The 16,809-nt window shown below is 38.8% G+C and overlaps 1 protein-coding gene across 1 annotated transcript; it reads left to right on the top strand.

Annotated features, from left to right (window-relative positions):
- The first annotated feature begins 9,603 nt into the window (after positions 1–9,603).
- On the top strand, positions 9,604–16,382 carry HOATZ (HOATZ cilia and flagella associated protein). Its single transcript, XM_075116039.1, has 4 exons — positions 9,604–9,864; positions 10,203–10,241; positions 14,469–14,528; positions 16,326–16,382. The coding sequence occupies exons 1-4, from the start codon at positions 9,670–9,672 to the stop codon at positions 16,380–16,382; spliced, it is 351 nt and encodes a 116-aa protein (XP_074972140.1). The 5' UTR covers positions 9,604–9,669.
- Positions 16,383–16,809: the final 427 nt, after the last annotated feature.

Genomic DNA, 16,809 nt, shown 5'->3' with positions numbered 1-16,809 from the left:
TGAGACACTACACTAGAGAGATTTAATAACATTAAGGTACTACAAGTTCCAAGGACAGATATTGCAAAACCTGTATAACATGTGACAGATAGAGCCTAAGTAAGCCAAATCACCAAATAACTGATAGATTTAGTTCTGAGTAGTAAAACCTATTTAATGCATTATTAGAAATCACTCACACTAAACAAGTTAACAGTATTAAAAAAAAAAGCTTAAGAGACTGCTCCTTGTTATATATCACATAGATCACAGTCAACAACCAGCAGTCCTTACAATTACATAGCTCTTGTATATACAAGAAAAACAACAAACATTACCTTCTCAGACCAAAGCTGTTGAAAACCTGAGATATGCTGTCTAAACAGCTTCAGCTAATCACCAAGGAAACAAACCTAATGCTACAACAGCCTACGTCACTTATATAGAAAAAGAGGGAGGAAAAACCAACACCCAAACTTTCCCTCACTCTTCCTCTAGTGTAGCTTGCTTAGGGCCTATATAGAACAGGAGATCATGTGGCTCTGAGGAATGTAACAGTATTCAGGTGTTTGCCATTAGACTAACTAACATAATGGTTTCAAAGCTATTTCCAGTCTACTTGGTCTAATTCCAATATCAGCTCCCATTTTTGGGGTATATTTGATTCAGTACTGTATTCTGTTGTGTCCATCAGTCTATCTTATAAACATCTGTGTAATATTTAAGTGGAACACTCACCATGAGAAAAATAATACCAGGCTTATTCATTATTAAAATTGCACTTCACTGTTTCAAGCAGATTCTACATAACACTTGCCTTATGAGGCCCTCACATTTGGTATTCTTTATTTTGGAAATCGCATGACTCTGTATTTATCATTACATTAATCTTCCTAATGATCTATACAAATGTTCACCTTATTAGAATAGCTTTATTTTATTTTGAGGTATTTCATACGGAGTGTGAATGGCTCTGTTTAAGAGTCTCTGTTTAACAGCTCATACACAAGCAGTATCTCAAATATGAGTGCTTCATTATTTAAAACTTAAGGCAATAATTAGCTGGGGTTCATTCAGAGAATATCTGATGTGTTCTTTTTTTCCTGAGACACGAGGAAGTTGTGCCTCCAGTGTCAGACATCAGGAACCATCAAGATATAAGAACAAATTAAGGTAAAAAGAGCTGAGTATTTAAACTGACCTTAATTTGACTGTAGATGTTGCAGTCAAGCAATTCAAGTACTTATATTTCAGTCTTCTGAATAGATTGTGATACAAGACGGGGTAAGAAAAATAAAGCATGACTGCACAAATTTACAAAAGTACACATCTTTGCAGAAGTATACCCTAATCCATTAATTTCTGGCTATTTCTGGATTTCTTTTCTCCTCCGCTCACATGTTAGTTCCTTGCTCTTGAGGGTTTCTTTCTTCAGCACAAAAAAAACCAAAAAAGAAAAAAAAAGAACTTACCCACGCTTTTAGTGGAAACTCTGTGTTTAAGGAATGAGTAACAATTTGCCAAAAAAAAAAGTCTTCTCTTTCTTTTTCTCACACATCAAAATACTTCCTTAACCAATGGGGACCTTTCAATAACCACTCAAATGAAAGAGAAATCAAAGTCTGAGATACATAATGAATCTTCAGAAAAAGCATTCAGCAGTTCCAGGAGTTGAGCTTTAATACAGTACACCAGTGATTTGACCACAACAGTATCTTTATCAAGTGCTCTGCACTGCACTTTGTTGCTTGTAATAATACATAAGGATTTTGTTCCATACATAAGCCATGAGTCATCTTCCCTTTCTCATATAGCATAAAAGGGCAGCGGTAGTCTGTTCTATGCTTTTTGGAGAATGATGTAGGACAACAGGAAACCACTGCTATGCACTTCTGGGAAGAATTTCCACACAACATTTTTTAGGAATTGGTTAGCTTCTTTCTATGCAGCCTGTGAAGATTTTTACTTGCTGTTGACTGTCTACATCAAGCACACCAAAATTAACTCTCGGCATTGTTGAACAGGCAAGGTAGATTTTCATTCTAGAGGCCTGATTTTTATTCTACAGATTAAACTTGTTTTAAAATTGTTAGGCAAATGATAGGTCATCTTCTGATCTGAATGGATTCCCTTGTAAACAGTGAAGACCATGTTTACAGCCACATCAATTTTACTTTGTTTTTAAACATCTGTTGCATGGTGACATGTCAAAAGAACAACAACAAAAAAGTTCTCCTCTGACTTGAAACTTTTGATCACAGATTTTGCTCCAGAGTGTAGCTGAGTGTGCATTATGAAAAATGCGGCTTTGTCTCTCATTTTAAGAGTGAATCCGTCGATGAGGGGGGTTAGACCAACAGATACAGCTAGATACATATCTCCTGTAGGTAGGTCTTTACAGACTCACTCTTGACTTATGGTGGTATGCCTTATGGTGGCTTGTCAGCTCTCTGAACAGCACTGGAGCTGTTCTTGTAACATTCTAATCTGCAGGATTTGTTTATTGCTCTGCCAGAGCTATACGTTCCTGAAAAGCATTCCAGCATTCTCATCTAGCTACCCCTGAGGTTCCCACATATTATTTCCCCAAGAAAAACACTTGCTTCATGAAATATCTTAAATGTCTAAGAATTTTCTACTGAAGTTATAAACACGTATCCCAAAGCTTTGCAGAGGAAAAAGCTAGGATACATGCAAAGTATGAGGCAAATACAATGAACTGATCCCTTTTCTAGTGTCTTTACTTCAAAGAAAATGGAGCTGGGAGCAACTACCAATGATCTGGTAGTTTTTTAACTCTGCTGACACAATCGGTATCAGGAAAATATCAAATGAGAGCAAGATTTGCCACCTAAAAATGTCAGATAATGAACATAATTATAGTTTTTGAAGTTCTTCTCAATAACAGTTTAGTCCACTCAGGGTTTCATACACAATCACACACAGGAGACTGTCTCTCCTCTGGGGATGATGCTGTCTTTCTTGCCAAAGCTTAGGAAGTTGCTCTTTAGTTTGGTTTCTTTGCCTTCATGTCATTTTTCACACTATCATACTATAATCCAATAAAAGATATTACTTCCTCCTATAAACGTTGTTTTCCTTTTATTCTTGAACTATCAAGGCTAAAATAACATTCTTGCTGCAAAATAGCAGCAGGCATCATAGGCAGTCCAATCCCCTGCCCTGGTGTCCACAATTTGATCACAGTTTACATGTGGGATCTGACTCTGACACAGCTGAGTCTCAGGAATTATCCAGTTACCGTCTTTTCCTCAAAAAATGTCAAGCTGGTTTGGATCAGTGGGACATATCAGTTGATAGGACTTTGACCTGTCTCCTGCCTTCCTACTTTCCCCAACTTGTCCAGGCAGGCCCTGTGAGTTAGGAATTTCTATGACAAAAGAGTGAAGTGACTAGATTCCACAAAGGACAATCAAAGAGAAGTCTGAATCCCTACACACCTCCTTTTGTTGAGTTACTTGTTCCCATAGTTAACACATAAACTGCAAGTGAGCAATAAACAAACTCTTCACCTGAGAAACCAGATTAGAGCAGTGCAATCAGTCATGTAATAAGGTGCTATTTCTTGGATGTTAGGAGGAAAAACCCAGGCCAAACTGCACATGTTCATCACAACAAACACAGGAAAATTTAGGCAAAGTTCTTGGTGATTCCTCCTGTTGGCTCTAATTACTAAGGTTGTCACTGATACAGAAGTAAGGTTCTGAGAACTTTTAAACTTTGTATTTTTAATATCATGCAGGAGTTCAAAAGTATTTCTGTTAATGGCACAAGAATAGCAGAGAGAATGTCTGGTTTCCCATTTCAGTGACAAGAAAAACTGGCTCTTTTAATTGGGTTGATTCAATGAACTCAAATCTTTCATAATGCTGTCAGTTGTCACTGACTTGAAGAAAACATAGCCCTGGGTACTCTGTTTGGATAACAAGCAGCTAAGAAATAAAATGCCAAAACCAAAATGTGAGATCTGTTAAGTAACAGTCAACAAATTGTGCTCCCACTCATTCCCAGTTACATCCAAACAGAAACTGTTAGCATCCCAGCAGATTTTGCAAAAAGCATGATGAATAGCCAAGTGTTCTGACTGACATGATGCATGGGATAAATGAGTAGACATTTGCACCTTTTGTTAAATGGTGCTGTTGTTTTTTAATCCTTATTAGGAAGAGAAAAAAACCAAACCATTTGAAAACACTACGTTACAGTGCCTGGACATTCATGGGACTGATCCAGAGCTCACTGAAATCAATGGACATCTGTCCAAAGACTTCAGTGGGATTCAGATCAGGCCCCTAACTCAGCACAAGCATTCTTAGCCAGATTAAATTATGGGTATCCTGGGTCACCAGGCAAGCCTAGGCATGAACTACAAAGGGAAAGAGTCAGACACAGTTTCTCTAGTAACTGCAGGCCAAACCAAGAGCAAACAGTTTCCCTAAACACACTACTGGCAAGAGTCACCACTGTAGAATGTTTTGCAGTTTTCTTGCTTTAAAGGATTGAGTACATGGATCTAACAAATCAAAGTGCAGCTTGGTAGTAGCAATCTTCCTTCTACAAGGCATTTGATTTTTGTGGATGATGGATGACAGGCAATTTCTCCAGGTAAGCAGCTGAAGTTCATAACTACTGATATAAAAATCAATAAGCCTGAGTTATTTCCATATGGGAAAACATCCTAGGTGGCAATCTTCTTAGAGAAAAGCACTTTGCATTTGCTTTGTCAGGCTATATACTGCCCTGATCACTTTCAGAAGTATCATGTAACAGCAATGTACGAACAATAGTAGTGCCGCACAAATGCAGCACCAATTCAATTGACTATGTCATTACATCAGAGGGCAGAAGAAACCTTGTATCTGGATATTAAAAAGTTACACCTTTATTCAAATCATGCTGTCTCTGTGCAAAGAATTATTTTTTTACTGAAACAAGACAGAAACTGATTCCAAGCAAAGCCACAAAGTAAAATTTTAATATGTTAATTGCTCACAAATTTTTCCCTTTCATCGTATGTAAGTAGATGCTTTCTGGGCCTGAGGAAAGGGCTTAATAATAAGTATTTCAGAAATGAACTATGTTCCGATTAAGGTTTTCATCTTTACTTGATTACTTAGTTATTCAGTGGGTGTTCTGTAAAAACTTAAGTGGCAGATAATTTTTCTGGTTAAAGATTTTACTATGAGTACTGTATGTTATTATGCAAAGCACTCAAGACAGTATGACCATGCTAATTACACTGTTCAGGAGGAACCTCCTTTTCAAGGAAAACACTCACTGGTGTAAAAGGTCTTTGAAACAAGGTCTGTGAGAACACCCATATTGTGCAGGTAAGTAGGAAAAGCCGAACGGTATGACAAAACGGTGTCATACAGGGCAGATGCAAGAGGTAGGATGTAACTGCTAAGGAGGTATATTCCACAGCTATAGATGTCCTGGCTTGCAACTCCATCTGTAACAGTTGACTTCAGGACCTGCTTTTACCCTCATTCTGTGAACTGTCATCTTCCTTTGCAGAAGAGAAAAACTGGTTCATAAGGCTATGTAGCAATGTTTAGCACCTTCTAATACATTTAATTAAATTCATATTACAATATAGGAATTGTGAAAAGCTGAAATTTGCTTGAAGAGGATCTTAACTGTTTGAGTACCACATATTGCCAGAATTTTATTTCAGATGATCACTCTTCAGTGACTAAAACAATAAAATAAACTTTAAAAAAATCCCTCTGCTGGTCTAGCATGTTCTAAAATTAAATAGCAAAGGAAAGACTGTAAACTGCCTGGGCTTATTTTATGCAGTCTAAGAGCTATAGCTATAGCCTTGTAAATTTTTCCGGTAATGTAATGAAGTGTTGATTACTTTTGTCAGTTCTTTCTTCCACCCTATTTGCATGCCATGATTTTCAGAAATGACAAGAGATTTGAGCCATCCAGCTGGACATATTTTACATGGGCCTTACAGAGTTACACAGTTCTCAAAGAAGGTGGGATGCCCAGAAATTTCTAAAGGACAAGCTCTTCAAAGCATCTCAGGTCAGTTAGATACCCCAAATCACTAGACACTCTTGAAAGTCTAATTCTTACAGTGCTTGTGGATCACATCACCAGCTAAGAATCACATCTTGCCACTGTTGTTAACATAGCAGGGAGGAGCATGTTGTTTTTCTCTTGCTGTTCCTACACACACACAAAAAGAGGCAATGCAGAGCACAAAACACCTTTTCTCCTGCTCTGCCTTGGTTGCCAGTGTAGCTCGCATGGAGCAAAGGACAGTTGGCATTGTACCAATCCACATGATCTTATCTCATGTGAGGTGGTGTGGGTCACCATTAGGTGAAGATGTGCAGCATGTGCCTCCCACTGCAGCCCAGTGCCAGGAGCCCAAGACATGCATTCTTCTGAGCTGTTAGTCTGTCTTATTTGGGGCCTCCTTCTATGGCAGCTAGACTCCTGGTATGAATAAAACCAGGCTGAAATCCCAGTGTCCAGATGTCAGCCTAGTGGCGTGTGCCTGGACTGACAGGTGACATCAAAGCCTGGATCACCTTTGGCACCTGTGACACAACCTGAGGCCATTTGTCCACAGGAGCAGGGCGGAAGCTCCGTGTGTGAACTGTATTGACTTTGCTCATAGAAACCTCTTTTGCAACAAAGCTTCCTATGGCAAGCGCCATCTGCATGTTTCAAAGCAACGGTCCAGTCTCCATACACAAGCCCCAGCTGAGTGACCATGACAACAGAGTGTACACAAAGGTTACAGACATGGGGCTGACCCACAGCCCAGACTGGGGACACTCCAACCCAGGAGTTCCAGAGGAAGAGATGGGGCCATGGGGGCCACCTAAGGAACCATCCCCCAAGGCATGTCAGCCAGTGGAAGACTGCTGGTTGCTCAGTGAATAAGTTGCAGTGCTAGCCATGGAAAAGGGAAAGAAATGAAGAGTAAAGCAGCTAGTCATTTTCCCCTTTGCATTAAATATTTTGAAGCATTTTATTATAAATGCAGTCCTTATCAGGATTATTACAAGGTAAGTTCCTTGAGGGTAAGTCCTGAATTCTTTTTATGCTTTTTAATAATAAGGCATTTATGGGTGAAAGCTAGCAAATTGTTTAATCTGCAGAAAAACTCATCCTTGTAACCTCACAGACTCTATCTTATTCCTGATTTAGGAATAGCCTGATAAATCTATATAAAATAGTTTTATCACATTATTAAGAGCATACATAGGTATTAGACACAAGGCGTAACTGATTATAACTACTTACACATATCCAGTTTTGTTTTGCAGAACAGATTTGCTAATTTCTTTAGCTACCACAAATTAATGTAAAAGGTTTGAGCAGCCTGACATCTGAGTACCAGCACATTTTGTGTTCCTATATCTTTCTCGAAGAAAAGCTTTCAGAAGTTCAGGGAACTAGTGAAATTCTACCATTCTTACTGCTGCTGTAGGTACATGCAGTTTCTTCTGAAAACCTTTAAATGGAAATTGCACAAAACCCATGTTGTATGACATGAACTCAAATGACCCAACTAGAGAACAAGGGTAAGTAGGATCACTGTGACATAAACACTAACAGCTGACATGCTGTAAACCAGGTAGAATGTTATTCATGTTGAACATTTTGTCTTTGCCCAGATTTGCACTTCCAGATCTGAATACAGCTACCACTTAGTCCACACTCATGCAGCAAGGACTGCATGCCAAGGTTTTTCTCTTTTCCCATTTCCACTGTGGTGCGTTATAATAATTTAAATTTTAGTATTTCATTGCTTTGTCTTTGCACCCCTGAAATGATCTTTGTGTTGCATCCACTGCAGTTTTTAATTATTAAGAACAATTAATTTGGAGCATAAAGACTTTGGGTTTAACAGAATAACAATAAGGGTGATATGGCCAATGTTTTCCATTGTTGTCAATTGCTTGTTGTTATAAGAGCATTTCAGGAGATAGAGTATGTTAATATAATTATTGGAAGTGCTTTCTTTTTTTCTAGGTTTGAATGCCATGACCCCATCACAAGAGTAGTGCTTGGTTTGTAGGCAGTGTAGTTAGATGATTGTATCCATTGTTTCACAATCACTAACTTCACTGCCATCAAAACAAGGCACAGGATTCCCTGCTACAACCTCAGTACAGAAAACAGTACTACAAAACTTCCTTACAACATCTTTATTCCTAGTGCAAAATTATTAGTAATGTTTATTCATTTACAGCTTTGTTTCCAGAATTTTACCTGTTCAACAGAAGCATATGGTATATATTGACAATATGAAGTGAAATCTTAGATCTCTTGAAATAGGTGCTAAAATGCTTAGGAAGTTTCCTGGAGCGAGAATGCTGTCTGTTGTGTTTAAGTTGTTTAGCCACATGAAGATTTGTATAGCTAATTGCTTATGCACCAAGTTTGGACTAAGAATTTTTTTTGTTGTACCCTTCAGTTTATCTGACAGGTATTGGGAAAATAGTTTTTATTTAGCTTTCATGTCTTATTTAACAAGCTAGTAAGTAAAGGGGGTTTTGAGCAATGATTAAATATTAAACCCACCATATGCTATAAATGTTTTTTTACTATGACCACTTTGCTTAACATTCAAGAATTTTAATAATGCAGAAAATACTTAGTAGTGCTAGAACTGCTCTAAGAGCTTTTTTAAAAAAAACCCAGCCTTAATCAAAGCAGGAATTGAAAGGGAACTGTGTCTTACATCAGCCTAGTTACTAGGCAGTGTAGTTAGCTGATTGCCAAAAGTAACAATCACTAGCCACACAGCCAGGTAAAAAGGTTTGGAATGTATCTCAATGGAAATCAGATGCATGGGAATTTTGACAACAGAAGACAGACTAACAGATAGACTAACCTTTTTGCAGAAGCAGCTAATAGGCAGGACAGTGAAACAAAGCAAGTGAAAAGTACTGGATTGCTTGTCACGAGACATCACTGCATTTGTCAAGCCAATTTAACTGCACCTTACTGTGTGATACACTTCATTCACAAGTGTTTTGCATACAGGACACTAAAAAACATGAGAACAAACCGAAAGGTTTTTTCTTCCCAAAATTTGCAGACATCAGCTCCCGTTCTGATAGTGCTCGTCTCAGCCTTACACTAAGGCCACTGTTTTCACATTTACCTCTGTTTACTCTTGTTGAATAAATAAAATTGTGGCCTGTGGTGGCAGCCATTTCCTGTTCATAGAGAGGCCCAAGGCTAGACTTGAGTGAAAATGGCCTGAAGACACTTGAAGTGAGATGTACAACGTGGTCAGTCTTCTGGTCTTCCATGTTTACTGTGGCAGGCATTGTGTCCCTTACTGTGCAGCTGGGTCCAGGCTCCCCCCTCATGTCTGTGCTGCTGTGTCCCCTCTGAGGTGGCTTCACACCTTCACTACCGTCTTCCCTCCTGGCACCCAGATGCCAGTGATGGCAGGGAAAAGGGAAGGGCCCCAGCAGAGAGGTCACAGGTACCTACCGCAGCTGGTGGCAGTGACAGGGATGTGTCAGTCAGTGGCACGGGCAGCACCAGGGTCCTGCCATCCTCTTGCTTCCTCACAGCCACAGAGCAGGAGCAGACAGGCTGAGTTGGGCAGGCCCACCTCATGGAAGGGGACACCAGGATGCAGCCCCACATGGCACTGTGGGGACAGAGCCAGGACAGCATCCAATGGTGCCTGATGGGCCCCCTGCCATTGCTGGCACAAGCCCAGCCAACGCGGTCTTCACCCGCATATTCTGGACCCCAGCCGTGCTCCCACCGCCACTTGAGTCCTGTCTAGGCCCTGCCACGCTGCGACGTGAGGGGACCCTGCTGGGGAAGGGACCCTGCCCTATGGCGAGACCCTCCCTTGTGACACACCCTGCCCCATGAGGGGACCCTACACCATGAGGAGACCCTGCCTGCAGCCCTCCATCATCTCTGGGGCTGCACAACTCTCTGCAGGGTCCTGCACCTTAGCTGGGGCCTCACATTCCTCCCGGGGCCCCTCTCCAGAGCTTCACACTTCTCCTGACATCCCCACAACTTCCCTGGGGCCTCACGCATCCTCCCAAAGTACTGTGCTCTCCCAGGCACCCCTCACCTTTTTCCTGAGCTCTGCACCCTCTCCAGAAACCCCATACCTTTCCAGAGCCTCATGCCCTCCCTGTACCACCAGCCCCCACCTTCCCAGGCACCCTTAATGTGATTTTACTTCCTAGAGAGAAGTACTGCTCTCCAGGGCCCACAGCTTTCTAGAAGTAAGTATGAAGTACTGCATGCCCCCAGTTTGCTAAACCTTTGTTGCCTAGGTTTCTAGGAGGAATTAATTCTCAGGAATGAATAATGATTCCTGCCAATAAGCTCTGGCTGACAGAAAAGCCACAGGCCCTAGTGTGCACAACTGAGATATTTCAGCTGATGCTGTCTTGGGATCTAGACGCTGGGATCACTAACTTTCTAAATGTCCCCAAAGTACACTATGGTTCAGTTACCCTCTGTGAATTACAGTGATAGTAGGAGCACTTGCTTATTTGCCTCGTATTTGTCTTATTTAGAAAGTGAGAAAAACAGCGAGAAAGTAAAAACTAAAACTAAAAGAAAAAAAACTAAAGTAAAAGAAAAATATCTTCAGCAGGTAAGAACCACTGTTCCTGACACCTTTTCCATAAATATTTCCATTCACCATGTGTCATTTGTTGGAATACTGGAACTTTGGAAATGATGACATGATGAACAGTAATGAAAACTGCCTAGACCTGGCCCACTGTGTGGTTTGCATGATGCAGCCCATTTCCTGTTCCTTAGCTTAAACTTATTCCCAGTTGGGCCATGCTGGCTTGGGGCAGGGCTGAAAGTAGTAGGCTGTGTATTTAATTTCTTCATAGTAAGCACATAATGTCTGTTCTGATTTAGTATCTAGAAGTAGCCAACTGAGAGTGCATAGATTCAAAAGTGGATAACTGGGGAGGGGGACACGACACACCACCAGTGCTTCCTGCACTTTCACACACAAAATCCTGGCATAGAGACATTGAAGCACAGCTGAAAGTGTAAGTTTATTTCTTAGTTGTCTTAGTTATTAATAGATCTTCTCCATTAGCCTGTGCCCAGCAACAGCTAGTGCCAAGAGTTCATTGAGTGAGAGATGCGGGAAATTTGGTAGTGGGCAGTTATTAAATCAGCTTCCATAGAAATGATTTTGCCTTAGCCTGTCACTCAGGAACAGGTTTAGGTGATATTTTTAGAGAGGTATAATTCAAGAAATGCTAGACCAAGCCACTTCAAGTCTTGTAGAAACTACTTAGCTGCAGAACAAACTGTAGATTTTAGCAAACAACATCAAAACTGAGTTTATAGATTATGCTGTCTTTCCAAAGGAAGGTATAACTGGGATATTGTAGCGCCTTTCAGGTTGGATCCTTCTGGACTATGCAGAGCCTTCTGACTTAAAACTCCCGTTTTACAAAAGCTAACATCAATCTGGCATGCAACCGCCCACTCAGCACTTTAGTTAATGGTTCCTGTAGTCTATAATTGGTGGATATGATCGATAAGATTTAGCATGCTATGAGGTATATATACTCATTTTTATGCAGTGACTGAAGTATTAAACTGGCCATGAAAAGAAGCAAAATAAGTGACATGGTATCCAGACCACTGAGGATCATCTCCTGCAAAACAGTGGGATTGGACCAAGTATATCGAGATTGGGGTTTCTCCTACTACTTTGCTAAGAAAAAGATGCAAACAGCAGTTGTGCTTGCTATTGAGACACTGATGTAAACTTCTACTGAAGCCCCTATTAATCTAACCGGTGACTTAGTGTTCCACATACATACCACAAATATAATTCACACAAGTAACGGAAACTATGACAACTACTATTAAATATTGTAATAACACTTTCAGCCTGACTCTGTAATTATACTATTTTTTTCTTCTTTTAGTAAAATGTTCCACATTTTTACTGAAAAGCATCTAGCCTACATTTGGGAAGCAGGCCAGATGAGAGCAATCTGCAAGAGGTACAGAAAGCTGCTGAGGTCTGCAAGTCTTTCCTGCAAGTCAGCAATTCTCCTTTTCCAATTAATAATTCCAAAATGCATCTCATCCATTATTATCAATTAGCCTTCTTTCTGAGTTCTGGCTGAAGCTAGCAACAGTTCCCTGAATCTTCCATTTATTTTTTTAAAAAATCAGTAACAATAGATGATAACAAGGTTTTGCAGCTTTGGGCGTCTGTCAGCCAGAAAGATAACAGATTAATTTCAATGAGTAAATTACTTCATACAACTACAGCACATGCTATAAGCCTCACATAAGTCTAAGAAAATAAAAATTAATGCACTGAATGAAATAAGAATAATGTCACATTATTATCAGTCATAGGTGTCATTTACTGCTCAAATGCAGACTTGATTCAGACATGCTCTTCCTGCACCATGTCCCCTGGGAGAGCAAAACCTGGAAGCTCTGTTGTGTAGGAGTGGGAAGTGAATGTTGTCCTCACAGTGGTACAGGGACAGGGTTTTTTAGAAAAAAGCGTAGCTGCATTAACACTGTTGTTTCACAAACTGACAGTCAATTAATTTATTAGAAATGGTTATTTTAATTAGTTAGCTCATTTCATACTAAATAGTAGTGAGGCACATGGCAAAAAAGCTGTTGTCTTTTGGATGTTTATTTCACTGGACTATTCTGTAATTTATTAATTCCCACAGGCTCTACAGGATAGCTTGTGATTAAAAAAGAAATTTCAAAATCATAAGCACTGCAAATCTGAGTAATCAGTTTAATGCTTCTAAAATAGGATGCTTAGCTTGTCTGAATAAATCTTTGTATTGCTAGACATTTTTCCAACCTGGCAGCTTTCTCTTTTGATCTTGGTCTTATTTGGCTGCCTTTAGTTAGTAAGTTCTAAGGTACCATCACTGAACCTGACCTGTGGACTGCCTTCCTGATTTGTATGGCCTCATCACCATGAACTTCCCTGATGATCCGGTCTCTTAGTTGAACTTGGTTTCCACTCCCAGGCAAGCACTGCTTGCCTCACTTGGGTATTGTGTTTACATTAACTCCCCATACTAGTGAATAAAAATACGGCTTCCTATTGTGATCCAAGATGTGACTCAATTTTGCTTTTCTTTGTATTAGCTCAGGTATTTCACTTCCATTTTGTGAAAGAGGAATAACAGTAAATGATAAGAATTTGAATTCTAGAATATTGGGTGGATGTTACTTTTTAATATCAGGACTGCCAAACATCTAGAGCTTGGGCTTTGTCTTTTATGCTGTCATTTACATTAATCTGTTGAGGGAAAAAAAGTTGGCAATTTTTTTTTTAATTAAGTTTAAAGCTGATTAAAACTTGGAAAGTGTTGTTGAAGAAACCACTTTAGCTGATGAAGATTGCTTAATTTCTAAAATCAAATTTCATTAAAGAAATTGTCATCAGACAAAAGAAACCACTGCTCTATAAAACAGGGTGTTTCCCCATCAATTTAACATCATCTTTTCTGAACTCCTTCTGGATGGAAAAGAACAAATAAGAAATTCTTTCTCTTTTTTTATTAGTCATATGCTGAGTGAGATGTTCTCCTTTCTGGCATTGGTTGAGGATTTTCCCAAAATACTTCTTGGAATGGCTGTTTCATAACAAATATCTAAGACTTTATGAAAACAATTTAGGATGCTTTTACTCAGCTTAAACAGTGACATCTCAGTGTAGCTGAAAGTTATTCATTTCCATAAGACAAAAATACACAGATGTGCTCAGATATCTGGGAATCAGAATACTAAAAAATTCTCAGTAGGAATTTATTGTCCCTAGGAAATAATTTTTTTCTTCCAATGGTATAATGAGAGGAGCTTTAACAAGTTCTAGGAAGTTTACTTCTCTTCTTATAGAGAGAATAACCCGGACAATTGATTGAAGAGTCATTAAATGTTCCATAGTTCAAAACTAGACTAAATTCTATCACCTTTGAAATTATCACAGTTTTAAATCACTTCTACAGAGTAGCACAGACTGTCTTAATCCAAAGATGCATACTGAAGACAAAAGTTATCTCTGGTTGCACCTCTCAGATGAGAAGGTTTCTGTAATGAGTCATTATGCGTATGTGAGTCCTGAATTACCCCGATTTTATAACCTCAAGATGCTACAGAATAGTATTTGCTAACTTTAGTATATATATTCGTCTTGACATTTGGAGTGATTCCTTCTGATCTGAGGAAAGAGTGATTATTTCAAACCTCATGTAAATCTAGGGAGAGAAGATTGCTCTCCCAAGTGGTGTGTTTTCAGGACCTCAGGAAAAGAGAAATCAAAGCACTTATCCAGTAACTTCTTATGCCTGTTTCTGCTGTATATTGACTCTAGTTTTCAGCTTCAATGACGAATTTAAAGTTTACAATCAAGCTAAGTATTACATGCTTTTAAATAATTTTTCTGAGCTTATTGTGGTAAATGTATTTCTTTTTAGGCCAGGAGAGGAGAAGAAATACTAGCTTTCCTGAGGAAACAGAGAGAAGAAAGGGTTGCAGTAAGTCTGATTTCTTTTTATTATGGATACATGTCAAGGTTTGTGCATGCTGACAATACAGGCAGGATTCAAAGAACCATAGTCCAGTGCATGAGGGCTTATGGGGTGCTGCAAACTAGACCATGGTATCAGTGTTGCATAGCAAAAGTGCCTCAGTTTGGACTAAGTAAGCATGCAGAAAAGTTGGCTTTATTCAACAAATTCCCTAAGGAAAGAGGATCCTGCAGGCTGTGTGATTCTGAAAGTCTCAGGCCACACAATAGGAAGCAATAAGCACAGAAGCTAAATGAAGTATAAATGCGGTAAATATGGTTATTGGCTAATTTCCAATCTGAAAACCACAAGGAGTAAGACAGTGGTATTATAAATAAGCTAAAGTGTGTGAAAGTATAACTGACTGTGTCTTGATGCTACATTTTGGTTTTGTATGGGTATTTCTATAATTTTGTCTGCTACAACACGCTGGCCTTGATTACTTTCTCCAAGACAACAGAACAGAAGAGTTGTTGAGAATGGATTGCATGTCTTCTTGCAAACTATCTCAAATGGATGACCTAGTACATCAAAATTCTCACAGAAAACATGGAGATGCTTGTTAGAGGAGCAGACAGGAACTGAAGCTGACCTCACTGGTGGAGGCAGACGGGCAACAGGGCAAATATGAAAAAGCATAGGATCCTGAAAACTAGAAGAACTTGGGACTGAGAAGGGAAATACAGTAGAAGCAGTGACTATAGTGCTGTCAGAATGTCAGTGAGGACCATGGCAGTGCTCTGCTGAATGCCCTGAATTCTATATAGAGATTCATAATGAAAGGACCTCAGTTATTTAAATTAAACCAATTTTAATACAACTATGTGTGTCTAAATTTTTCAGTATAATATGCCAAAGGAATTTTTACAGCCTGTCCATTGTTAGTTGCTTTGATTTTTTTTCATTGTTGTCTCTGGGTTTTTTCCCACTGAAACACTAAAATTTAGTTTATAACAAAGTTATTAAACTGGCTGCAGGTTTCATATGCTCTGCTCCCTAAAAAGCTCTCCTAAACTAAATTTGAGCAATAAAAGGAAGAAGTCCATTTACAGATTTTTATTATTATCCGCAGTAAACTCTAGATTTAGTGATTTATAATGGTTTTGCTTGCCCTAGCCGGATGTTTATCGGGAGAAGAAAACTCAGGGATAAGAGGTCTGTATTATATTAAGGCACTTATTTCCTTCAGTTGTAATTCACAAGATACAAAGCAGAGATAGATGAGTTTTTACCCCATGGAAGGTTAAACATCTCTCCTTCTGAAGAACTACATATCCTAATTAATACAATTTCATTACTCAATAGTAGAGAGTAGAACTGAAATTTTAAAGCTGATAAGTGTAGTGATTTTAGAAGTAACTTGGAAAACAAGATTTCAAAGGATACTTTCAGAAATGATGTATTCACTTTAGACATAAAAGCTTCCTTTGTTCTTCCTCTGTATTTAAGCTTTTAAGTTGATTCATATTAAGTACTTTCTTTTCTCTAAGTTTATTAAAATACTGAACCAAGTATATCTGCTTTGTCCAAATTCTATGCATTAAAGCTAGGCCTGAAAGAAAACATGAGTCTCCTTCTGACACAGTAACTCGTATGAGTTTTATACTCTGGACTACTCAGGTATCATATTAGCACATTAAAAAACCCAAACCCTTTACTGTTACTAGTGTGGTCTTTTGCTTCAGTGTTTGTGTAAAGCCGTCTTCCAGGATAAACAGTAAGTTTAGAATAATTAGTGATAATTAATGTCTCCTCTCTTTTTAGAAAGAGCTGATTTCTCATCCACATAAAGCAAAGATCAAAACTGATCAAGTAAGGTAAAGAAAATACTTAAAATAAGTTTGGGTTGGGTTTTTTTTCCCCGCCTTCTACATAGTCAGGCCCTATTTTGAGAGGAAAGATGTTCTGGTATAAGTATTATTATTATTTTGAAAATAACTACTCAGTTTTAACCTATAGTAATACCTATTATTAAATTTAGACATTAAAAGGCCAAAAGTCTGCTGCTATTGTTCTGTACTTTACTCCTTTACTTTCTATATATGTTCCATTTATTTCTAAATAGTGGTTAACGGAAAGAAGTGGAAGCTAAGACATTTTTTAAAAGTTATGAAGACTTTAATTTTACTATTCTGATTGGAATTCAGAAAGTCAGGAGAAAGACCAGTTGTCAAAGTGTTTCCATATTTCTGAAAGGCCAGGAAATATTAGAAAGCCTGTCCCTTTCCAATGCATGTCTTGGCTGAAC

Source organism: Phalacrocorax aristotelis, chromosome 22 (genome assembly GCF_949628215.1).
Source record: "Phalacrocorax aristotelis chromosome 22, bGulAri2.1, whole genome shotgun sequence".
Taxonomy (NCBI): domain Eukaryota; kingdom Metazoa; phylum Chordata; class Aves; order Suliformes; family Phalacrocoracidae; genus Phalacrocorax; species Phalacrocorax aristotelis.
The sequence above is the reverse complement of the archived record's forward strand: the minus strand, read 5'-3'. Positions and strand labels throughout refer to the sequence as shown.